This window comes from Dunckerocampus dactyliophorus, chromosome 6 (genome assembly GCF_027744805.1).
Source record: "Dunckerocampus dactyliophorus isolate RoL2022-P2 chromosome 6, RoL_Ddac_1.1, whole genome shotgun sequence".
NCBI classification, from domain to species: domain Eukaryota; kingdom Metazoa; phylum Chordata; class Actinopteri; order Syngnathiformes; family Syngnathidae; genus Dunckerocampus; species Dunckerocampus dactyliophorus.
The window spans coordinates 16,673,649-16,700,785 of NC_072824.1; the positions used below are offsets into that span (position 1 = coordinate 16,673,649).

Consider the following 27,137-nt stretch of genomic DNA (forward strand, 5'->3'; position numbering starts at 1 on the left):
TTCAAGCTTATTATGTGATGTAACATGCTACATATCTGCCATAGATCAAACCAGCTTGTCCGTCTCAAACAACCGAAGATCCTCAGCTCATTCCGTTAATTCACACGCATTGTCACACTTCTTATGTAACACTGCAGGCTGTCTCACTGGTGTTGGAATCTTCTCTATTAACCTTGCATTTTACAGTGAGACTTGATGTGCAGGGTGGTAGGACCAGCATGAATCCAAATGATGAGTAGAAGAAGTGTGGAGTCATAGAATGGTTGGCACCTTGTTATTGCATGAAGGGAAGCCCGGAGAAGTCACCAACTACACACCCCCACGCAGATGACTCTCCAGCTCAGAGCTGCCATGACACAAATACAGTATGTGGCGCAACATTAGGTACACAATCAAAAAATTTGCCTTCACAAAGATAACGATGTACAGTATTAATTAAGGCAGTCATTGAGGTATTTATTTAACATCATCTTTATTCTCTTCGTGGTAGACTTGGGAGAACATGCAAACTCCACACAGAAATGCCCAAGGGAGAATCAAACCCATGTCTTCCCGATCTCCAGACTGTGATTGTGCAGACAACATGCTAACCACTAGACCACCGTGCAGCCACCTATCAACATGAAAGTGGATAATACTGTATGTTTGTTTTTTTTTGTTTGTTTTTTTAAACAGCTCAACACAAAATGGACCTCAATGTGTAAAAAACAAACACAATGTACAACAAGTAGACATTGGTAAGGTAAACTGTCCATCATTCAAATATCATTCTCATCAAGCAAATAATCTCACGAATAATCTCATCTCATATAATTGTGACTAGCATAACAAACAAAGGTTTGCAAACTAAGTGAAACGAAAACAGAGTGTTAGAAAAATAAATATTGACAGCTTACAAAAAATAAAGTACTCAAGAACAGTCAGTAGTTTACCGAACTAGGACTGTGCCCATATACTGTTGAGCAGTCAGGCTATATACTATATACTATATACTTCACTTCCAAACACTCTTTTACACACACATTATCACACTTTTCTTAGTCTGGCGACTTCAACGACGTGGAAGTATGACACCGCGGGTCTTTCAACATGCAACTTTTTCTGTCATCTTTGACAAACACAGCAGCTCAAGCACAAACGCTAATAAATCACTAATAAGTAATAATAATAACGGTAATAAATTCCCTCACGAGCCTTTACTGCCATCTCATTGAGCGCTGTGTGTGCTCGCTCACTTACGCATTTGTCACATTGACACAAGCCCCCAAATAGCTGTTCTCGGTTATGCCTGCCGGTAACTAACACCACGTGACCCAAGTTTTAGCTTGCAGTTCAAAGCAAATAATCAGCCATGAGATGTCTCGCATTTAAAAACACTCGTTAGGTAGCACCGTGAAAATGACGATACCTGCAGTCCTGCAATAACTTTTATCTTCTCTCTGGCATTTGAGACTCGACGTACTCTGTGACAACTCACTTCACAGCGCCAGTAGATATCAAATAACTTTGGTCTTGTTGAGAGAGCCATCTGCCAGGGCTTTGAAGCTAAACTTACCATTCAAAATACACTTTTCCTTGTCCATTTCCGCTCACTGTTTGTTCCTGCTTGTGGCTCCACATCAACTAGCACACTGCTGCTTTTCCTCAAACTACGGTGTGGGCTGAGGGTCAAAAAGAAAAAGGACTTGCGCATGTTAATCGCTCGTCAGAATTTCCATTAACTCATTAATGAACATTGACATCCCTAATGAAAATAGGAGTTCTCCAAATTAAGAAAAATAAACCGGCATTCACTGTATTCAGAAAATGAGGGAAATGCCTTTCTCTGCAAAGACAGTTAATGACAGGACCAATAGAATGGCAACAAACATCACCAGTAGGCAAATTGATGACATTAATTTAGCGTACGTATATTGAATTGCTTGTGATGAGTCAAGTGATGTAAGCAACACTGAGCAGACAGCACTGATCAGCATATAGTATGTGAACTCCGATGTGCTTTTTTATGTTAAAGTTGGCTACGTTTTGTTTTAATTTTACACAAATATGGGAACCACTCAAAAAGGCCTACATAGTTCAGTGTTTAAAATATTTCAAAGTAGGCCTACACATGCACTCTGCATTTCTGTTAGTTCAGTTCTGTTGTTGTAACAAGTACAATTTTTAAAAATATTAAAACGTTTGACGGTTGTATAAGTTGTGTAATGTTTTGCGGCTCCAGACTATTTTTCTTTACTGGAAGAGGAGGCTCTTTTGATGGTAAAGGTTGCCGACCACTGGTCTAGTGCAATTGTGTAGACCTAATTTTGTACTGGCTCATGGCATAGATTAAACCCAAAATTAAACACATCCATCCATTTTCTATACCGCTTCTCCTCTTTAGGGTCGCGGGGGCATACTGGAGCCTATCCCAGTTGACTTCGGGAGACAGGCGGGGTACACCCTGGACTGGTCGCCAGCCAATCGCAGGGCACATATGGACAAACAACCATTCACACTCACATTCATACCTATGGACAATTTAGAGTCACCAATTAACCTAACATGCATGTTTTTGGAATGTGGGAGGAAACCGGAGTACCCGGAGAAAACCCACACACGCACGGGGAAAACATGCAAACTCAACACACCTCACATGAAAATAATTACAAGCGATATGCTTTGTAAACTCTAACACAAAGCTGAGTTTCATGTCATAACTGCATGCATGTTTTGACATACACCTCGTTAGTTTTAGCATGTAAACTGAAGAATATCAAACAAACCTCCTGCATACTTCATTTAGTGTCATTTTGTGTGGACCTCGGTGGAAAAACTTTGGACACCCCAGGTCTAGTCGCCCGAAGGCAGTGGGTTCAGTCCCCACTCAGTGTGAATGTGAGTGAATGCTTGTAGAAAGTGGATGGCGGATGTTCTTTTAATGCACATTTTTACTTTACTATTATGAAGACACCTTATTGCTTTTTATTAGTATATTTATTTATCGAGTGCTATATGTCATTTCTGTGAACCGTACTTCCTGAAAGAGAAGGTCTTTCAGGAAAAATAACAGCTGTGAATATGATCTAGTGCAGTTGTACATCCCTGCCAGCCACAATAATAACCATATTGATAAACGAGTAGCTCTAACAGTGTCAATCAAAAATAGGCATTGTTATCTTTGTAAAGGCAGAATTTTTGGATTATTGGATCTCATTATCAACCTCCTGGCATGAGGCCATTATCAGGCTGTGTTTTACCTACATTCAGAGAGTTTCAACTGGCAGTGGATCCCACTGGTGTGCAATAGATCACACAACACAAAAGCTCCAGCACACAAACAGCTTGGGGCAAATGAGAGTGAAGGTCAGGTTGTGGTAACACAGTAAAATGGTGTTGCTGCTTGATTCTGGAGCTGATGATTGCCTCCCAAGTGGAATGCTGCACAGACGTTCCTGTAGCGCCACCTTCAGGTCACATTTTCATCTAAGGGATGCTGATGACTGAAGGAGGTTTCATCTTTTTGGAGCTGTTGATTCTCTCCACTCTTTCTTCACTATTATTTCCTTTTTATGTATTTTAATTTTTCTATGATTGTAATTGTGCAGATCCACATTTGCATAACAGAGGTCTCGAAGGCGTAGCTGTGAGCGTACATTGTATGCTTGTTATGTAATTCTGTCCTTCATGTCTTGGTGTTTTATTTGCAGTAAATTGCTGCTTCTCAATAAGAAAATCAACAAAATATCATGAAATGGTCTCTGGTTATTTTGCTGTCTTCTTCTATTTGTGGAATATGATCAACCAGAGTTGAATTACCGCATATTTTGCAAGAAGACATTATAACTGCAAAGGCGGCTGCAGTTTGTTGATAAAATGCACTCCGATGTTTATGTTGTATTTATTTATACTGTAGCAACCACTGGGGAAGCAATTAAAGACACAGCTGGAGCATAAAAGGTGTCTCTCACCCACACACAACCATGTATGAGCAGCAGGGGCCATGGCTAAGGACACTTCAATAAGACAACATTCTTTTGAACTCTTCTGGTTTTCTTTCTCTTCTACATCTTCACCTCTCTCTGCAGAGGAACTCCAGCATCTCGGGAAGCACAAGAGGCATCTACCAAGCATCCGAGCGACGTTCGTCACCCAGTACAGGGTAAGGTTTCGGTTCGGTACATTGTTGAAACTTTCAGAAGCCTTCTGGTAAAGTGCTGAGTCCAGACTCACATGTTCATATAAAAAGATCATTATTCATGTTACATTGGGGCGGCATGTCTCAGGTGGTAGAGTGGTCGTCTCTACTTGAGTTGTGCGTTTAATACTCCGTCCTCCCGTGATCATGTCGAAGTATCCTTGGGTAAGATACTGAACCCCCAGCTGCTCCTGATGCTGCGTCATCCGTAGGTCAATGTGCTAGCAGTGTCAAAGCCCTATACAAGTGAGAGACCATTTACACGTGCCATATTCTTTACAAGAATAAAGTTAGAAATAACCAGAATGAATTAAAATTTTAAGAAAATACACAATTTTACAAGAATAAAAGCTGTCACATTTTTGGACTAAAGTTATAATGTTACAAGGAGGAATTTTTGTTGAAGTCATAATATTCGGAGAGTAAAGTCATAGTTTGAATGAGTGAATCTCAGTGTTATTGAATAACATTAGTCTCAAAATATTATGAATTCATTGTCATAAAATGATTACTTCTCATAATTATTTATTCTTCCCACTTTATTCTTGTAAATGACAATTTTATTTACTTAAAATGACAACATTTTGGTGATAATTTTTGTGATAGAGTTCTCATAAAATGGCATGTTTTTTCTCATAAATGTTGACCGTTATCCTTTTTCGTCACTGGACAAATATTGACAACGACATTATCTTGACTACAAGGATATTTAAAGACGCAACTCACAAAGACTTGATGAAGCTGGAAGTCAACAACAATCGACAATAACAGCTCCACAATAACATAGATTTTTATTTATATTTTGATTTACTTCTTTACTTTCTTTAACATCTCCACTTATTTTAAATTATTTATACTTATTATTAACAATTTACTCATGTTGTATCACTTTTATTCCATTTTAATCTCCTTTTATGCTTATTTTTCCATTTTTATTTATTTATTTTTTTCTAACACTACAAACTTAAAATAATATAATTATTTTAACACCTATTTGCTTCTTGGTATTTTTTTTTTCGACACCTTCCTTTCTTTTCACACAGGAAGTGAACAAAATGTAAATGCTAAAATGTTAGCAAATAAAATATTCGAAGTGTCAACATGTAAAAGTTATGGTGTGAAAGAATTATCAGTGATCGGCATGGAGAAGGTGTAGGATTAAATAAGTTCCGCTTCTTCGTACTTCTTTTCAGACATGAATTGTGCAAATGTAATCACATGATGTTCCTTAATGCATCCTGTTCAGCATGTCTGAAACAAATAAACAATACCATGGCGTCTTTTTTTTCCAAATATTGAGATTCATTCCCAAAAAATCAAACCTGCCGACATATACACATTTTTCGTAGTCTGCATGCATTTTGACCCTTGAATACAATAATAAGGGAGGTTAAAACCGCTTCGCTGCTCTCAGGGTACGCATTTTGTTCTATCTTTCTGGTTTCCGTTTCGAGTTCAGTCTCTGAAACCTAGATAATGCTCCTGTGTCGAGGCACCACTGTACGCTACAACAGCTCGCTCCTCCCCCTGGAAACCGTCTTGCATAGCGTGACATGTAGCCTGTATCCCTTGACTTGGCAGTATGGAGAGCCCTCAGTAGAAAACAGTAGGACAAGAAACAAAGAATTACGATGGCTTTAGAGGGGACAACATAGAGACTGTGCTGAAGCATACATGTAGTAGACGCTTGAGCCACAGCAATCTGCGAGGGCAATGGTGGCAGTGGGCAGTCGGGTGTGTTACGTTCATCTTTAAGGCAAGACATATAGCTCAATTCATACACAAGGTAATTCAATGTGCTTTAACGAAAAGAGGGGTAAAATCACCTCATAAACTCATTCCATAAAAACATAAAATCATTTAAAAATGATTCATAAATGATTCCGTAAAACAACAAAATTAAGAATAAAGAGTGCAGATAAAATACTTACATACACACAGTTGAATAGAAGTGTTTTCAGCTTGGATTTGAACATTGTCGCACATCTTCTGGAAGATTGTTCCAGATTTTGGCATCTTTAAAAATGACAACTGTTTTCTCATCATTTTCTGATTCAATTTTTATAAAAATTAGTATTTTATTCGCATTAATGATGACTTTCATCTTTTAAAACGACAACTAATTTATTCTCATAAATGGTTATTTTATCCTTTAAAATTACATCATTTTTCTTCAAACATTTTGATGATGATTATTTATTTGAACATTCTTTCACATCAGTATACATCACATATCACAATTCCACATGTTGAAAAGGAGTAGGAAGAATCAGAGCTCATTCAATCCTACCCCTCTTTGTTTCACCTCAAATTGCTAAAACATTTCACATCCTTTGCTGATGAGTTTGTTCATGTCTCATTCAACGTGTTCCCTTTGCCAGTTGGGAATAACACGAGAAAATGATAAAGCAATATAACATGCGTAGCACGGAAGTCGAGGTTTGTAAATCTGTATGGACAAACTGCTGTAAATTGCATAAAGTGCAGTTGTCATGTGGTGTAGCATAGTAGTTCTCTGTGGTTCAGGACTCTTTTCCGTATATTTTGTAAACATCAACTGCTTGTAATGATTTTTGAAATGGGTCGTTTTAGTGCATTGTTTGAGTTCTCAATCCGTTCCATAATTTGATTCCACATACTGTTACGCTGAAGGTTTAGTCTAAGTCTAGAAGTCTAATTCTTTCCTAAGGTCGTATTACGTTTCTGAGACTCATTCTCATAAAATGATCATTTATTCTCATAATATGCAACTTTATTCTTGTAATATTTTTTCACTTATGTTCATTTATTAAAAATTACTTTTCTTGTAAAATTACATCTGAATTCTCACGAAACCTTTTTACAAATTTGATTCAAATTACCAGTAATTGCCACCAAATTTTGACTTAATTCTTGGAAATTATTATTAAACTTTATTATTTTCATAATACAGCTTTATGATGAGCTTTTTTTTTTGTAAAATTGTGATTTAATTCTCCTAAAATTGTGATGTTATTAAGAATATGACAAATATTAGGGCTTCATTGATTAAAAATGCCGCAATGCAGCGTATTCTTTCAGTGACGCCATTAAAAAGCAGCAGAACGACCCCCAGGGTTCTAATATTTCTTTGTATATAACAAAATAATGACAAAAATGTATTTTAATATCACATGTATATATCTGATGGTGTCTATTATCATATAAGATAAACACTGAAAATATAATGACTTGTTTCACACATTGACATCCAGTTTCGACATGAAGTCTGACTGAGCCGCCATTTGGGGTGCAAATGTGTTTCCTTTTGGGACGTCACACACTTCCTGGCCATGAGTCAGTCATGGTGCCACACATAGAGGCCCGACAGCCTTCTGTCTCAGCTTCTCTTCTAACTGTACAACTGTTCTGTGATGTATTACTGATGACCTCAGGAGATATTTATACAGCTAACATAAGCCAGTCTGCGTCAATTCAACACAACAAGCGATAAGTTCATTTGTATAGTTTGTGTATTTGTGTATAGTTTGTGTATTGTAATTTTAATAATAATTAATTGTAATTTTATGGAATGTTGCTAAAGTTTATGACAATGGGAATAAAAACAATGGGAATGTTATCATTTCTAATGTGTTGCACTTTTTTTAATATCACATCTTCTCATAGAGCATCAGGTCGGGTCAAGTCAGTCTCACAGGGTTCTGGTGGATATGACAGCGACAGTGTGGAGATGCACCCGATGGAGGAGTGTCCCGAGGCTCAGTACTACCACATGCAGTGCCGCCTGACCGAGGGGGGTTACGACCGTTCCCCTGGATGCGGAGGCGGTGGGTCAAGAAACTGGGGTCTCCGTAAACAGGCCATCCAGAACTGGCAGCGTCGGCCTTACAGGAACAGCACCGAAGGCGAGGAGGGCGATGTATCCGACGTGGGCTCTCGGACAACTGAGTCGGAAGTAGACATGTGGGAGCAGGAGAGGAGAGCTGTAGCGGAAGTTCAACAATCTGGCGCCCCCTATCCATACCACAGCAGGACTGGGTATCGATCAAACGCAGGTAAAGAATATCTGGAAATGTTTCATGTCACAAAAGTATTGGGACATGTAACTAAAAATAACTGAATGACTGGCCCCCCGTGCACAAATCAAGCTCTTTAAAGACATGCTTGGATGCGTTTGCGGTGGGCAAAAAAAAAATCCGACCTCACCCTCTTGTAGGTCCAACACCAGCAACCTCTGGCCTCACCAATGGATAGAAATTCCCACAGACAAACTTCAATATTACCAGTCCAGGGTGTACCCCGCCTCTCGCCCAAAGTCAGCTGGGATGGGCTCCAGTGTACCCCCGCAACCCTAGTGAGGATAAGCGGCATAGAAAATGGATGGATGGAGACTCCAATTTTGTAGAAAGTATTTTCTTCCATTTTCAGTCAAGTCATTTGCTGAAGCGGCCAGGTGTCCCAATACTTTTGTCCATTCCGTGTGTCACATACATGCCCTTGTAGGTTTAAAAAGCAGATGCATCAAATTCTTGCAAATGATTAAAACACTAGATCCAGGACTGCACGTAGCACTAATATCATGTAGGAGAAAGAGGACTTAGCATCATAATGATATAGCGTACAAAGTACAGCGTGTGTTTAGATCATCTGTTTTGAGACAGTGAGCCTCACCTCAGATAACAGAATATGGTTAATATGATAGGGGCTTTTCCTTGTCATAGTTGAAGTTTGTGGTCACCCAAGACTTTGTTTATGCACTCTATGTAGGAACTAAAAATCAGTTCATTTTGCCTTTAAATATAATTGGAGTTAGCTTAGCAGGTTTGAAAAAGATGCTTATCTTATTTTTTCTGAAGCTGCTGCACCTCCCAGAGGAGGCTACAGTAATACCTCCTTTATCACAGTCAATTGGTTCCAGACCTGACATGTAATAAGTGAATTTTTGTGAAGTAGGATTCATCATTTATAAAGCACAGAGCATAGGAAACCTGTTTATGACTTTCTAAATACACCTTTCACATTATTAGAGCCCTCTAGACATGACATACTGTAACCCCCTATAGTCACCGCTACACTTGTATTAACCAATATAACAGACATAAATACAGAAAATAAGCCATTTAAGGCATAAATAAGACTTAATATTGATTCACATGTTAGCATTGGGAGAGGTCCTTGCTGCTGTTACTCCCTCTGGTGGCTATTGTCTTATAGTGTAACATTACTGACATCTAGTGACCAGTGCAAAATACTACATATTAATGACATGTATTTGAATGTGCCTTCTGAATGCCTCATATTTGTATTTTACTTCATTTAGCCATGTTTGTGCTTGAAAATGCGTAATTTAGGCCAGAAATATACATAGGCTCTAGCCAAACAGCGCTGATTTATATCTTTATATATTTTGAAAAGCATGATAAAGGGAAGCTGTGAAATTTGAAGCGCAAAGTGGCGAGGGACAACTGTAACTGCAATTATTTGGTAAAGACACATGATGCTTTGCCTTTGTTTTGACATTTTGAGTTAAATTACATCCATCAATAAACCATTAAGGTCAGAAATGAAATATTTTGCTCCTCTAGTATGCACGTTCTTTCTCTCAGCTTTGTGTATCAAGTCTCAGATCAACACATTTTCACAAGCACCACAGATTGTGCATCTTTCTGTCCAGCCCGCACTCAGCCAAGAACCCTTCAGCACATTCTTGTCTCATTGCCACCTCTTTTGAAAAAAAATAGAAGCAGTCTGGAAGGATCCCTGTACACGACAGGTTTGTATGACGCCATCTCATACTCATGTTCTTCCATGTTACACTCAACATGTTACTGGCGTTCCTGTGATGAAGTTGTCCTTATTAGGAGAGGCTCAATCAGGTGTTATCAGATGGTAAGTATCCTCACATACGCAGTTTTTTTTTCCCCTTTCTGCATGCAATATGTAGCTTGTTGGGCGTTTTTAGTTCATTTGGAGTCGTGAGTGTAGGCGGTGTGTGAGGAAGACTGAGTTTCTGATGGTTTTGAGCAGACGGCCTTGGAGGCCAAAGATGAAGATGAGTCATCTCCAAGCGATCCTGCATCAACATTGAGGCTTATTTTGGCTCTTCTTGGAAAGCTGCACACACAAAGCTGTTAGAATCACCCAGCAGAAACATCCGTTCATTCCTATATCCATTTATCCATTTGTCCTTCACAGGGCACATATACACAACCATTCACACTCACATTCACACCTTTCACAATTTACAGTCTAGATACAGTACATGCATGTTACAACCTAACATGCATGTATTTGGACTGTGGGAGTAAACTGGAGTGTACATCCATCCATTTACTGTAAACATGTACTATAGAACTATTCGTCCGAAAACCATTCATCAGTTCAACCATTCGTTTTTATCCAACAATCCTTTTGTCCATTGGCCCATCTCTCAGTCCATCTTTTTGTCTATCCATTCATTTGTTCATTCATCCATCTGTCTCAGTTCCTCCTTTTGTTGTACCTTTATGCCCAAGCCCATGTGTTTGTCCATCCATCCATCCATCTATCCCAGCATTTCCCAACTGAGGCAACTTTTCCCACAGGAAATTATGTAAATCCCAATTAATCCGTTCCAGATACCCAAAAATATTAACAAAAAATACATTTTCTAGAGAATAATTATAGTTTTACATGCAGACAACAATATGATATAATTATAAATGATGAATGGATGGAACTTATTGTTGATGCGGACTTCCCGTACTCAACTCAGTCGTACTCGTCTCCTATCAAAGGGTCGGGACTCGTAACTTTCTTTGACCCCATGGCGGGCTTTTAAGCAGTCACAGTCAACCCAAAAATACATGGACAGTGAATCAGCAACACTTTGGGGCTAAATTTTGCGGAACGATACAGGGTACAGGGCAAAGAAGCTAGTTTGTTACGTGCAATAGTTATAAAGACCAAAACAGTGAATGAAGTATATGCAAAATTTGGGCGAAAAATTTTGACGAAAAGGTGAATCATATGAAAACTGGGGTGTATGAAAACCGAAATTTGACTGTAATTCCTGCCATCAAGTGGAAGAGTATTTAATTGTTCTTTCTGTCATATACGAGTACACCGCTGGCATAGATAGATGAACAAAAACATACATTATTTGTAGTAAATAAATAATTAGTTTCAGAACAATTATATGAAATTGGATCATTTCCTGCAGCATACCTGATGATCTCTCAAAGCACACTTGTGCCACGGCACAGTGGTTGGGAATCGCTGATGTAGCCAAATGTTTGTATCAGTTATCAGTCCATCAATTTTTCCATTCTTTCATTTATCCGTCCGTCCGTCCTTTCACTGAAAAAATTATCCTATTTCCTGAGCTAGATAAAGTCCTTACAATCCTCCTGGGGGTTTATTATTACCTAACAAGCAAATCATCTCAACGCTTTTACTGTAATTGATAAGAACATTAAGCAACATTTAATATTGTTTAGTGCTTTACTACTCACATCTTTGTGATGAAAAGCATCACTCACAGGTTCAGCTTTATCCCAGGAACTACTTCCGTGGGTGACAATGACAGCAGTGTTGCTGCCAAGAGCGTCTGGCTCTTGTTGTCGTGTGTCTATATTTGTACTTGGGACTATGACAAAGGTTGACACCTTCGGTAGTTTGCTAAAAACTGTTTGCCTAATGGTAAGTCCGCCCCTGGTAGTGGTCTCGAGTGAGCTGGAGCCTAGCCCAGGTGTGACTCTAGGCAAGAGGTAGGGTACACCTGTACATCTGTCCTACAAAGCTGCTGTCAAAGCACCAAAGCCTTATTGTTTTCTGTCCGTAGGTCGATATGAAGGCATCTACAGCAAACCCTGCCGCCATGAGAAGAGCCCGTCCAAATCCAACGAGGTGATCAGCCCAGAGATCCTGAAGATGCGCGCTGGTTTATTTTGTATCTTCACCTACTTGGATACTAAAACCCTGCTGAGAGCAGCGGAAGTCTGCAGAGACTGGAAGTTTGTGGCTCGCCACCCGGCCGTGTGGACCAGAGTTCTGCTGGAGAACGCTCGCATTTCTTCCAAGGTGAAAAGCACTACACACGCCCTCCAGTCTGCAAGTCGAGCACATCCTTACTCATTCTAGTGTTTCTCTAATAGTTGCTGGGAACGTTGTCTCAGTGGTGCACTCAGACGCACTCGCTCATCCTGCAAAACCTAAAACCTCGACAGCGTGGAAAGAAGGAAACCAAGGAGGAATACTTAAAAAGCACACGGTGAGCAGTGGAAAACACAGGTAGAAATACACTGGAACCCGCTTAAGTCAATCCAGCTTCGGTCAACAACCTGTCTATGTCAACTAACTCATTGCGTCACAGTTCAGCGTGCTCTTCTTTTTTTTCTTTTTTGATGTTTATTGTTATGCAAATTTGGAGAGGCCAGACCGGAGCAGGAGGGCATAGAGAACAAGAGAAAAGAAGACAGACAGGGGAACAAGATGGGGGACAGTACGGAGAGACTCGCCATGTTCTTATTATTACTAAAAAGTGCCACTTAAGTTGATGTCGACATGCACGGTCAACATTAAATTTGCCACCAAAAGAAAGATTTGTGCATGTACAAAAACTTTATTGACAAAATTACTGTCGCAGCCCTGTTAGATAACAGTATAACTTATCATATGAAGACAAAAAAAATTTAAATAAAAATAAGCAGGTTTTGCTGTAATTAGAATTTCAAGTCCCCACTTTGAGATTTTTTTAGGCCTTTCGTGTTTATTTTCACATTTACTGCAGCACTCTGCAGGAACATTTAGAGATGCTGAATCATGTCCTTGCTTGCAATGTTTCTGTGTTAAGCTCATGTCTCTGTCTCAGTGGCTGTTTGGAGGAAGGGCTGGAGGCGCTGCTCAAAGCCACAGGAAGTAACCTGCTCATACTAAAGATTTCACATTGTCCCAACCTGCTGACAGACCGCTCCCTCTGGCTGGCCAGTTGCTACTGCCGAGCTCTGCAGGCTGTCACTTACAGGTAGACACTCACATCACATTATTATTATTATTTTTTTTTTATTAAGACGGTACTCGTTACCATCCAGAGGAAGTACACCTGCACAGTCTAATGAGATGCAGTGCAAGCACTGTATGAAAAAGCCAGCCTTTACAAAAACACTCATACTGAAAGGCATTCAAAGGAAATGAAGTGATAGTGCCGCCTATGAATATAATACTCTAACACTACCACCGTGTTAAATATTCATTTTTGATCATATAAAATTGCTCAGACTGAAAGGTGTTTCTCACATCTTCGCTGGCCAGTGAAAAGCATGTATCTCCAAATTTTGTGACTTCTTCTTTTTATTTAAAACAAAACTTAAATTATTTTGTTGTTTTTCAGATAGAAAACGGGGGAAAAAACATATATATATATATAATTTATATGTATACATGTTTATTATCCTTGTATGCTTTCATTTTTTTGTATCCATTCTCAATGTTGACTTTTTACACTTTTTTCAGTAATATGTTTGTGTTTGCTATTGTTGACTTTCCTATCAACTTAGTTAAATGATATACAGTGTTCCCTTGTTTATCACGGGGGAGAGTTTCCCAAAATAGCCCGCAATAAGTGAAATCGGCAAAGTAGCCAACTTCATTTTTATAAAATTATTATATACTGTATGTGTTAAGGCTGTAATATCCCTCACCATACACTTTATACACTTTTCTCAGACAGGCAAGAACATTTTCTCACATTCTCTCTTGTTTATACAAAAACTTCAAAACTTCGTTTGAATTTTAATGATCAACCTACAGGTCGGACACAGGAAATTATTAAGTCACTCACGTGTATTTCACTCCCGTGACTGTGCCATACCCTCCTGACGCCTTGCGCTGTACTGTAGCTGTCAGGAGTGGCAGATGCCACAGCAGGAAACTAGGATCCCAACGCAAGACTAGGGCAACTTCGAAACACAAAAAATAAAGTTTAATAACAAAAAGTGTCCAAACAGGCAAAGTACAAACAAAGGAAAATCCCCTACGGGTAAGAAACATAAAACACTGACAGCAGAAGGCTGTCAGGAAAAAACTAGAAGTAGTAACAAAAAACACTGAAGGCAAACCAACAGGAAACACTAAGGTAGTACAGAGCAGGTAAGTCTAAGCACAGGTAACAGGCCAGAAAGCGGAGTCCAGATTGCTGATTGCCTGCAGGTGCGCTCCGGCGTCTCCGCCCACGCCGGCTGAGGTGCACTGCGGACAAATGGCAGACAGGCGGCAGCAGAGCGACAAGCAAAGCGTGACAGTAGCATGTTTCTATCATTGTTAAAACATATTGCTGCAGTACTGTACTCCTCCTGTTGCAGTCCTCCTCCTTCGAACCAAAGATTCATTTACCAGCCAGCGAGCAAGCAAGCTACAATGGGCGGTGCAGACAAACAAGAGAGGGAAGAGAGGGACACTCAACTTCCCACAATGCAGTTCTTCTTAAAGGGCCAGGCTCAGCCTGTAACAGCATTCATACACTGTAATACAAAAAAAGAAGCACAAAAAAAATTCTGCGAATCTGCGAAAGGTGAACTGCGATAGAAGGAGGGAATACTGTATTATAAAGGTCTTATAGAGTCTTTATAAAGGCAGATTTTTTGATACAGCTCTGGTAATGAAAGTGTTGCTGAGCTTTTTGCGTTTTTTGAGCATTTTGTGATACAGAACAAAAGCTGATTTAAATAGTCATTCTTTCCTTCCAAAACTTATTGTATTGCTTTGTTTTTCAGGAGTGCCACAGACCCAGTTGGCCAGGAGGTCATCTGGGCCCTCGGTGCAGGTTGTAGAGACATTATTTCCCTACAGGTGGCGCCACTACACCCATGGTATTCTGCACTGAGAAATACATTATGGCCGAACATGGCCTGAGGTGACATTGTGTCATTTTGTCGCTTTCAGCCAGCAGCCGGCTCGTTTTAGTAACAGATGCCTGCAGACCATTGGGAGATGTTGGCCACACCTCCGCGCGCTCGGCGTGGGTGGAGCAGGATGTGGCATTCAGGGACTTGCCTCGCTAGGTGAATGTTCCTTGTGTTACAATAAACTTGCACGCACATCTACTGCAGACATTTCAGTATGGGAGCACATGAGTTTAAGCACTCCAATTATTCGTCTCCTTGACGCCACCGCTTTATGTTCCTTATTTCATCAGCAAGGAACTGCATGCGCCTTCAAGTGCTCGAGTTGGACCATGTGAGCGAAATCAACCAGGAGGTGGCAGCGGAGGTTTGCAGGGAGGGCTTGAAAGGCCTGGAGATGCTGGTGCTCACCTCCACACCAGTCACCCCCAAAGCTCTGCTCCACTTTAACAGTGAGTTGGAAAAAAACAACACTGTTAATGGCACAATACAAACGAGTAGGCTTAAATATAAAGGTGTAAATACAGTTAACAGTAAGAGAATATTTACAGAGCTTCTTCTGTAGACACCCTTGGTTTATGGTACAGTAGCTGAAGAAACAGCAGAAGAATGCCTTAATAGTTCCATTCAGAATACTCAGGGGAATAACAAAATAAAGTAAAACAACTCAAGACATCCAATTTGTCCTGTCAGCGATACATTGCACAGTAAAACACACCGGGTTTCAGGTTCTATGGTTAGCATCACACTTGTGCCACAATTTTCACACCATAATTGGTAGCCTGCTGTTGTTGCATCACCCACAAACAAGAAGCCAAAAATTAATTAAAGACAGCTGAAGTTGCGTGAGATTTTGTCGACGTCTCGCGTGATGTCACGCATGATGATAATTTTGTTAGAGGCATTTTTAAGAAAATTTTGGGGGGTGCAGAACCAGTTTATTATTATTTTATTTCGTGCTACACTGTAACATTGCGACACAAAATTCCAGTTACACCATGTACTGTGATGTGATGGTCAGATATTTTAAATTAGCAATAAATCCCACCAACGATGGATTTCATATTGACTTTCTTTCCATCCTTGCAGGTGTGTGCCGCAACCTCAAATCCATTGTGGTCCAGATTGGGATCGAAGACTACTTTGAGGACCCTAACAGCCCTGAGGCCAGAAAACTGTTTGATGAGATGGTTAACAAGCTTCAGGTAACAGCAACTCAAGCTTGAAAGTAAACATTACATTTATTGCCAGTTATTTTTTTTTAACTCAACGCAGGTCACAGTTTTATTTGGATCATCTTAATCGAATTCACTGTGCTCAAACCCCACCCACACAAGTATAGACATACCGTGCTTGATGACTAACAGTTGGATTTGCATCCAGTTTTACTCCATCTTGACACCTTTTAGACTCCCTGAAGTCATCTTAAGGGTTGGTTCTTTTAAGAAGCCTGCTTACACTTGATACGTAAACAAGAGAGCAGACTTCCCAAACTTTGGAGTCTTTCCCTCTCACTACGTGGATCCACGACTTATACAAATTAGCACCAACGACACTGCTGTGTGTGTGTGTGTGCAGTAGATCCGTCTATTTGCGGTTTCATACTTCCTCTCCTGCATAGTCGCGGATTTCTTCTCAAAATAATTACAGTAGATTCTTGCTTTTTATGGGGGTTTCGGGACCATCAGTGAATGGCGGGAAACTATGAGTAATTGGAGAGAGGAGAAATATGTTCTCAGGGAAAAACTAAACTTAAAGCACGTATACGCGAGAACAACGCTAAGTACCAACAGCATTTCAGTATATGGAATCAAATTATGGAACGGTTTGAGTAAGGAACTCCAACAATGCACTAAGATGAGCGATTTCAAGAAATAATACAAGCAGTTGATGTTTGCAAAGTACACGCAAGAAGAGTACATTACCTTATTACTTTTCTATGTATTAAGAAGAATAAATGTATTGAAATTGATGTGAAACAGATGGGGGGTAGGATTAAATGAGCTTTGCTTCTTCCTACTCCTTTTGGACAGGTGGAACTGCGAATTGTACGATGTGATGTGTTCCATTGTAACTTGTATGCATGCTGAAATAAAATTAAACCATTACCATTACCATTTACCATTGATACGGCCATAAAAACGTCTTTTTACATTTGGCTCGCTCCCCGCACTGCGAACCCTCCTGCTAGCTTGACGCTGACATTTTCCTCTGATCTCGGATCAACATTGGCATCACAAGTGTTCAGCTCCCCGTTTTTCTTCAATTGCCATCGCCATTCGACGCCTGACACAATCCATTTAAAGTATAAAATGTATAGGTACTAACCACTAATGAATGCTAATGAAAGATGATCAATAGAACAAACGGAATCAGAGTTATGGTGGAGCCTTTAGCTTGGTCGTCAGTCTAGCGCTAGAGGCTAGCAGGCTACAGAAGGCATTTCTCCAAGTGTGACTACATAATCCACACTGCTTGCCTGTTGTACTTCCAGTAACAAGTTATGATCATGTATTAACTTGTGTTTACCTCGCTGCACGTTTTGAGAGTCATGAATGAGTTCTTCAGTACTTGTTTTGTTTGTAAAAAACGTGTTTTTTTTACTGAACACTGAGGAGCGTCATTCCGTTCTTAAGATTTCCGAGCAGTGTGCAACAACACATCAGGGGGCTAAAACTATCCTGTCTCACGACGGTCTAAACTTATGGGACCTTGTCTCCATTAACTCGTTCACTTACTCACCCCTGCTACCACAAGTTAATTAAAAAAAGGAAACCAGCTAGCGTGGCTAATTGTACACCTGTTGCTGTAATTGCATTTGTATAAATGTATTGTCCTCATGGAAACATCAACAGATTTTTTCCTTGCCTCCAATCAACTGTCCTTTGCCCTTTCTACCCAAGCTGCATCACAGCCTCAACAAAACGAACGAGTAACTCGCTCAACCTACGAGTTTAATTGACTGACGAGTTGATGAAGACTTAGAGTTTCACTGACTCATGGGTGCACACCTAGCATCCAAGCTGTAGATGCAAGTCATTAACTAATCATTAAAAAAATGACCGACTGCATGAGATCGTTTTCCTGAATGACAATTTGTAAATAGGCTTTATTTTGAAGAGGAGTTACTTATTTGCACGTGTGGGACTTTCTGTTGTTTGTATTGTTTGTGGAATTTTGAGTCCACGACCTATTATTAGTCAAAAAATGTGCATATTTAAGCAAATCTTATGTATTCTAAATGAAGCATTTTCAAGAATAAAAACGGCTAAATGAATGAAAATACAAACATAAGGCATTCAGAAGATGCATTCAAAAATGTGATGCTGTGTAGTATTCTACGCTGGTCACTAGGTGTCAGTAATGTTTCTGTAATGTTTGGTGAGGCACACAAGCATCAAATGGATGGCCAGAGCAACAGGCTTTTATTGCAGGTTTGAATGATCTCACAACAGGCACTATAATAGCAATAACATAACAATCAGCATAATAATAACACACACTACTGTTGTGGCCATAATGCACTCCAAGCTAAAACTCTGCTCTGTCTACTATATGGGATAATGTGACTATTGGGGTGTTATTTTATGTTTAGAGGGCTCTAATCATGTTAAAAGCCATAGAAGGTTGTAAACAGGTTTTCTATGCTGTAACTATGAAAAGATCTGATTTATAAATAAGATCCTACTTTGCGGAAATTCACTTATTACTGTCGGGTCTGGAGCCAATTAACGACGATAAACGAGGGATTTAAAGCAAATAACTTCCTATATTCACATTTGTACTCAGTTATTGTGACATCTTGGAAGTTACGCTGAAGACGGCTTTTCTTGAACTCTTTCTCTTGCAGGCACTGAAGAAAAGACCCGGATTCTCCAAAATCCTCCACGTGAAAGCAGACAGTCTCTGCTAACATCATTTCCTGCAGATTGTGTAAAGAGACGCCACCGCCACGGCTCCATTCAGCCCAAAAGTGTGTGTGAATGGGGTAAGAGAGCGTTCGTAACACTGGAACACCTCGATGAACCCTGACTGAGGCTCAATGTGCAATATTCATGCATAAGGAGACACCTGCTACTTGTTCGGGGGGAATCATCTGCTGGACGTGACATGGTCCTCATTGGGCTCTTGATGACACTAGCCCGACACAACTGATTCCTCTCTTTTTGGATCATGTAGTAGTCTCTTGGAGGCAGATCTCTTTGTTGAAAAGTGTGGAGCTGGGTAACAGACCATTTGACGAGTTCTTAGTGAGTTGGGCACCCGTAACTGGTGGGCGGCAGCACATTCTTTCTACTTGGAAGGGAACTAAACATTTGCAAGGTGGGAGCCTTGAGACTGCCTGACCTTCTAGCTCTCAGAAGCCAACTACTTCCTGCACAAAAAGCGTGCTGCAGCTACTTCCTGGCATGGCAGCGATGCGTTCCGCCACCTCTACCACCTTATGCTAACATAATGGATCTCCTTTATTTTTCTTGATTGTGAAAAGTATCAGGTTGTCTGAGAGAGCAGCATGCAGCGCCCGATGCTGGATCCATTTCATCTTCAAACTGGTGCCATTCGTGTCTGTCCACGTTCCATTGAGCGTTTTTTTTTTCCAACGTGCCATTAATGCGGGGAATATTTCATACCCCTCTAATCAGCTCATGCACACAAGACTTTTATCTTGTACTCCTTGATGTGTTAGAATGCGTATTCATGCTGATTCTTCTACTTGCAGAACAGTGCCAGTCACAGCCAAGCCTCTGTGGCGCCCTCTGCTGGTCTTTTCAGCCACTTACTCATATCAGTTGGGATTTCCTCTGGAAGTACAAAACCTTTTCCATCATAAATTATGTGTGAATGCTGACAGACGCTGTCACCGAACCAAAATACCAAAGAAATGGAGACTAGGGATGTTAATACATCACAGGATATCATAACAATGCCTAATCGGATGGGCGCTTGACTGCATAAATTTGCTATGAATTAATGTTTTCATTGATGCGAGAATTTCTTTATATATATATAGTGAAAGAGTTTTCCCTTTTTACAAAAATCTAATTTAATTTCTACTTCGTGCTGCGGGCCAATAAGAAATGAGCCACAGGACTCAAATGGCCCCTGGACCGCCCCTTGTTCCATACAAATATGCCACCTAGTTGCTCTGAGCACTCAGCAATAATGGCATAACGTAGATGAGATGTCGATACCATGGCATCATTGCTGGATCATTGCGAATAGTGTGGGGCAAAAAAAATGCCCTGAATGGGAATTTCCTTTCATTTCATTTGAATGATTTTGAATCAGTTGAGCAGAAAAATAACAATGTTAGGAAGGAAAAAGACATTTTTGACACACTGTAGCATGAATGCTCGTCTCTCAGCATTCACACAGCAAGCACCTTTTCCAGCGTGGTCGTTTTTCTCTGTTGCAGTTTAATTTATCACATTTTGTGTCACTTTTCCACTTTGTGGTACCGGCCCAACTCTGTTCTCTTCACCTCATTCCAGCCCGACAATGGGAAACTGTAAAAGCCACGCAGTCAGTGTAAAGGCGTCAGTCAGAGTGAGACATGCTAACAGACAACAATGGAGGCCATGGAGAGTCTCTCGTATTTACTTCTCGGCATGTGCAATACTGTCGCATCCACAGCTAAGACAGCAGGATAAGCCATGTGTGTTGTTTCCTGCTCGACCAATGAGCTACCAGTGGTGGTTTAGGTCACCCGTATGTTGGCATCCTTGGAACCTTGACATTACCTTGTTTTGCCAACGTAAAGCGCCAAGCTGTGCGTGTCCGGCCAAGTGGGTACCATGCAGTGGAAAAGGGGCGTATGTACAGTAAAGCGTGGTTGAGGACGTATGCTAGCAATACTTAAATCCGTCTGTACTGCAAATAAAAGGGATTACACGGTCCATTCTACAAGGGGTTACCCCTCAAAATCAGGTTGGACATGACCGTGCTTGGTGATACCATCAGTGTGGTTTGAGGATGTGAAGGTTCATGGAAAAATACATTTTTGGAACACACTGAGGACCAAAAAGTAAGGATTTGTCTTTTGCTGCTGTTCTTCTTAATTCTGAATTTGAGTGAGTGCTATATGAAGTTGGGGGGAGCTCGCCTTTAAACAAAGCTTCTGACAGCAACTTCCATACGCATTTATGCACACGGTTGAAGCAGGTTGACAATGGAGTCGCACATCAAGAAGGAAGACCTTGTCTAATGCATCGTGGCACATTGGGTGCACATCGCTTTGCATCGTTTTAGCACGCACGCCTTGTTGGTCGCACACAGCAAGGGGAGGAAACCCATTTCTCGGCTGTCGAACCCACAAAGTGAGGCTGGATAGGGCTGTCCTTTTTATATTTTGAGTACAAAGTACAAAAGGCTACATGTTCCTTTTTAAGTCTCAACCGATCACAGTTTTCAACCCATCTTTTTTGTCTTTTTTTCACATATGACCAAATCTTCAAATCTTTTGGTGTTCTCATATTTCCTCAAATAGGGGCTGAGGGAATTTGTTTACGCAACTGCAGAGAGTAATAATATTAATAGTCATGGTAATAGTAGGAGAGGGTGGCAGTGGCTCAGGAGGTATAGCAGGTCATCCAGTTTGTTGTTTCGATCTCCGCTTCCTCCACCCAGTCACTGTTGTTGTGTCCCTGGGCAAGACACCCTTTGTCACCTTGCTTTAACTCCAGTACTGCCCACACTGTTGTATGAATGTGAATGAATGTTTTCTGGTGATTGGAGAGGAGGCCGTGCTTCTGTCTGCCCCAGGGCAGCTGTGTCTACAGATGTAGAATACCACCACCAGTGTGTGACTACGAGTGAATGAATAATGTGTTCAATGTAAAGTGCTTTGGGTACCTTGGAAAGTGCTATATAAATGTAATCCATTATTATTGTTAGCATAAAATTGTAAATTTATCAGACATAAGGTGTTTAATAGAGAGGAGGCCTTTATTTTTGCACATGCATTTTTGTAATTCTTATTTAAAATTTTATATTTGCCCACAAAAATCTATAATAATTACACTGATTTATGTAGATTTAAATTGCAAAAACAAATATATCAGTTTTTCGAACTCTGGTCTTGTTGTACCTTCAATGCACAATAAAGAAATAGTTATTATTTAAAAAAATGTTAGGTATGTTTTCTTTTCCTCAATGCTTAATATGCAGTGGATCCCCGCATAGTTGTGATTCAGCATTCGCGACCCTGCACATTTGTCAAGTTTTGATGAAAAAATGATTTCTCTTATTTGTGAGAAAACCCGCTGATGTGTGTGCTTTTTCTCTCCAAAAATGACTCATAAGTCGGTAATAATTTATAAATATCTGATAATAAAGCATAAAATGCCAGCATAATACATACTAATACATACATACTAATAATACAGCATACAGCACATGTTGGTGTGAGGTTTGAATGGCTGAGCACTTTCGCTTGTACCTTGTACTTCCTGCTAGTGGCGCCACATCCATAGGAAAGGAGCGCCAGAAAAAGGTAATGACACTGCAGGAGAAGGTTGATTTTCTGGATAAGATAAGATCAGATAAGACATGCCTTTATTAGTCTCCCAAAAGGAAATTCCAGGTTTACAGCAGCAAAAGCAGAGCACAAAAGCACACAAGAGCATACAAAGTGCAAAATCAAGGCAATACAAATCAAGAAGTTACATACACTACTTCCAGCTATGGATATGGTTTTAGAGCGGAAAACTTTTGTTGCCGTGTGTGAGTGAATAAAAGCACTGACCCACATATAAAGGAGAAAGAGAAGGCAATTAGAAGCGCTGTGACAGCAAGTTTTTAATGTTTAAAGTGTCAGCTCTTGCTGTGCCGTACACGTCAGACTGCACAGCAAATGTATTCATAATGATCAATGTTCATGATCATTCATTCATACATGGTGAGTACCGAAATACATTTTACAATTTAAAATGCTTGAATAAGTGTGCGAGGCATGTTATAGGGCTCAAACTTGGATTGTGCTTCTATGCATTCAGCTTGTTAGCGCCCGTCATCACACGTGAACGATAGCAATGAAAGAAGCCGACTATGGTAGTGCAGCTGAATCTACAGGTAATCTAATAATTACATCGGTCGCTTTTATTGCAGATGTTGATCCGAAACGATCAGAGGAGAACATCAACGTCAAGAGAGCAGGAGGATACGGAGGGAGACGAGCAAGCTGGCATAGTATGCAGTGCCAAAAATAGACATTTTTATGGGCGTCTCAATTACTCACGTGTTATTTCGGAAGCGGGGGCGTGGCGGGGATCTACTGTACAAGAGTACTGTACTACCGTTCTTTTTTTTGTAGTTTTAATTATTAGTAAAAGGAAAAATAATACCACATATTACAATATATATTATATATAATACAGTACATCGCCTTGGTCCAAAAAAGACTCACCTTTTTTATTTGTTTTTTTATTTTGTTTATTTCATCGTATTTATTTTTATGTGAGACACAAATGTAACGTAATATAAAATATTCTTGTTCTTTTAGCACACTATTTAGTATTTTTATTGTTTTTGTTTATATATTGTATTACAGTATTCTAATTATTTTACATTGGAATTATTATTGTTTACAAGTAAATATGTCATAATGAGTTCATCATTTTTTTTTTAAGTCACATGGTGGTTATAGAATATGCAGTACATTTGTTTACAGCCCCCCAGTGGCACCAGCTGTGATTTCTGGATATTTCTAGATATTGTTTTGTTTGTTTTGATGGGGAAAAAAGGAGTTCATTTGAGGGGATGCATGGATGGAGGCCACTATTTGAGGAAATATGGTATTTTTCTGTTAGGTCACTCCCGATATCAAAGGTCAAATCATCACCTTTGTCACCATTTTCAAATCTCAGTCTTTTGGGGGGGGGGGGTTTCGCAGCGCTTTGGTCCTAGCGGAAGGGTCAAAGGTCATGCGCTGACCTGTGTTTTCGCATTAGAATTCAGCTCCACTGCTACTGATTGTCCACTTGGAGGGAAAATAGGTTTAGAAACATGATGCACTTGTTTTCAGGTTTTAGACAATCCTGCCTTCGCTATCAGCTACTCTGTACATAGGGTTTGTTTTAAAAAAAAAAAATTTAAAAAAGGAGAAAACAAGATTTAAAAAAACAAAACAAAAGAAGAGCAACATTTAATGTTGTATAATAATATGGTGAAAAACGCTGACGTTTACATACTGTAAAGCATTCTCTCCAAAGCGGACTGAAAGATGCTAGAGAATTATGTACAACCTTGGTGTCTGAATTGTGTGTTAGATACTTTCTATTAAATGTGCATCATTTGCATAGAGAAATTATTTAAGAAGAGGATAAAGATGATAATTCAGCTATTTATTTCTATATACATATATATATATATCTATATATGTATATATATATATACATATATATATAAAGAAACAAAAGAGCGACGTGTATAATGTTGGCATGTTTGTGTTGGAGCATCATTAAGTTGCCTTTCTAAATGTTCTGCTACTGTGGCAAGAAATTTGGTGTTAAACAGCTTCCGTTGCCTGCAGTTGAATAACATTTCTTTTTTAGTTGACTGTCTGTTGTTGCACTAGTGAGAAAGAAATGATATATAAATCTATACAAATATATTACAGATGTTCATGAAGTGTTGTTTTTAATGTTGGGCTGTTTCTTAGTGTTTGACTAAATAAGATGCACTTTTATTTTTATGATCATCGGCCCAATGAGAAGCGATAAATAGTACAAGTCAGCATCTTCCACAGGTGGCTTGATTCCTCCGCCTCCACATGCATTTTTAGGTAAATGACCAGTGTTTGTTTTGCTTTTGCATCGCACCCACACCACCGTTTAGGTCATTGTGAAAAGGGACCTGCTGAAGTTGCTCCAGGCGCCAAATAACACCACAATGAACGTATTCTCTTATTCTGCCTTTGCTAATGTCAACCGGTTCTGCTTCCTTTATTTGACTGACTGTTGAACCACATGTTTAACCGTTCATCAACTTCCTGTCGTACTCTACAAACTGTACATACTTGTATTTCATGTATGGACTCTGCCCATTTATCGGAATCGTATTTTGCGTATTACCTCAACACTTATCTGGGCAATTAAGTGTGCCATTTATTGTTGTTTTTTTGTTTGTTTTGCTAACAGCATCCATGAACTTCATCCATAACAGCAAAAAAATGTAATTGTTGCTGGAGGGTTCCAACTGATGGTCAGCCTTTGATGACTGCAATTTTACCACTCATTTGTTGTCATCAATAAAATTGCTTTAAAATTCGTGTTGCAATGAACTTTTTTCAGAGATTCATTTGTAATTAGGACAGCGTTAATTAGTGCTCATTAGAATCCTGCATGCAGAAATATGAGGCTTCATTTTAAAGGGGACATGTTATAATATGATATATTTTTTAATCGTTTGAGTTGCCTGTGTGCACATAGTGTACATCAGGGGTCACCAACGCGGTGCCCGCGGGCACCAGGTAGCCCCCCACGACCACATGAGGTGCCCGCAAGCCTGCTTTTCATTCAGGTTTTCAGTTAATAATGAAAGAACAGTAGAAAGAAAAGTATTCTGACACATAAAATGTGAGTTGTGGACACCAGCATTTTGTGAATGTTTTGGTAAAACAAGCACATTTGATTTGTTTGGGTTGAAATAAGGTATGAAAATCATTTCTACAAAAATGAGTAGCTCGTGGCCATTTTCATTTTCTTAAAGTAGCTCTCGCAAGAAAAAACGTTGGTGACCCCTGGTGTACATCTTGTATTTGGGTCTCTGGAGTGCCTGCTCGAACCATAAACTGAAATTACACGCAAGTAATTTAGCAACCTTTGTCATTTGCATTAAACAGGAGAGTCCACCAAAACCAGCTGCTCTGAACAGGCCTTTTTAGATGTTTGTTTGTTTGTTTTTTTCTGAACATCTGCTGTAATTCTTCATCCTTTCGGGTATTTTGAACGAAGCATGTCACAGACATGTTATTAAGAAACTAAGGAACTGTTTTAATCTGTGGAAAAATGGAATATGCTTCCTTTAAAGCAGGAGTGGGGTATTAATAGCTTTCCATTTCAGATGGTATGAATATATAAAAAACTAGGATTCATTTTTTTTTCAGGTTTCCAGACTGACAGCATAGGCCAAATTGGTCGCATAAATGCATACTAGTGGTCTTAAGTCAGTCATTTATTTTCCTCCATTTGTCAAAAAGGTCTCAATCGTGTTCATATGGTGGAGTGTGTTAGGTATCCTTTAAATATACTAAACAGGTAACCTTGGAGATGTCCTGGTCGGCTGGCTGGGTAGATCAGTAGTCGCCATGGCAAAGACACAGATGCTGTTCTCCTTACGACACGCCAGTTGCTCATGGACATGATTCTGAATGATGACTTTTTTTAACGGCTGCCATTTTGGATGGCTACTTGTGGTTCAACTTAAATTTTACTCTGTCGTTAACATTTGAACGTACTCTATGTGCACTACGTTATTGTCAGTAGAACGGTATGGAGGTTGTGTGCCACAATTAAATAAATATAAAATCTACTAAATAAAAAATACAAATCTATTCAAAATGAATCCCAAATGTAATTGGATTAATTCATTCGATATTGATGTAATTGACTTTATATTTATTTAATTTTCCCAACAACAAAAAAATCCACCCATACTTTTGTTGCTGTACAGTGGTCACAGAATTAGTAAATGAAATACAATGGTCAGTAAGTGCATGAATACATTCAATACAGTTATTTCAAATAACATGTAATAATGATTTTCCATCTTAATGAGTTTCCATTTTAATTGTTTGACATTTATTTATTGTGTTTCGTTCGAAAAAAAAGATCTCCATATTTTTGTGTAGTTTCACAGACATGAAATTAGTAAATTATCAATTATTGGTCATACAATAAATTATATTTATATTTTATTATATTTAATAGTGGTTAGCATGTTGGCCACACGGTCACCGTCAGCAAATCTGGAAGACCTGGGTTCGATTCTCCATTGGGCATTTCTGTGTGGAGTTTGCATGTTCTGCCCGTGTGCGCGTGGGTTTTCTCCGAGTACTCCGGTTTCCTCCCACATTCCAAAAACATGCATGTTAGGTTAATTGG

The 27,137-nt window shown here is 39.5% G+C and overlaps 1 protein-coding gene across 1 annotated transcript in view; it reads left to right on the forward strand.

Annotated features, from left to right (window-relative positions):
* Positions 1–26,663, forward strand: part of fbxo41 (F-box protein 41) — an 83,549-nt gene extending 56,886 nt beyond the window's left edge. The window contains exons 6-15 of the mRNA XM_054778303.1: positions 4,068–4,141; positions 7,823–8,211; positions 11,979–12,217; positions 12,292–12,407; positions 13,008–13,160; positions 14,908–15,003; positions 15,077–15,195; positions 15,330–15,488; positions 16,126–16,241; positions 18,887–26,663. Coding sequence (XP_054634278.1) covers positions 4,068–4,141; positions 7,823–8,211; positions 11,979–12,217; positions 12,292–12,407; positions 13,008–13,160; positions 14,908–15,003; positions 15,077–15,195; positions 15,330–15,488; positions 16,126–16,241; positions 18,887–18,949 — 1,524 coding nt within the window. The 3' untranslated portion in view covers positions 18,950–26,663. The remainder of the gene's footprint in view (positions 1–4,067; positions 4,142–7,822; positions 8,212–11,978; positions 12,218–12,291; positions 12,408–13,007; positions 13,161–14,907; positions 15,004–15,076; positions 15,196–15,329; positions 15,489–16,125; positions 16,242–18,886) is intronic.
* The last annotated feature ends 474 nt before the right edge of the window (positions 26,664–27,137 follow it).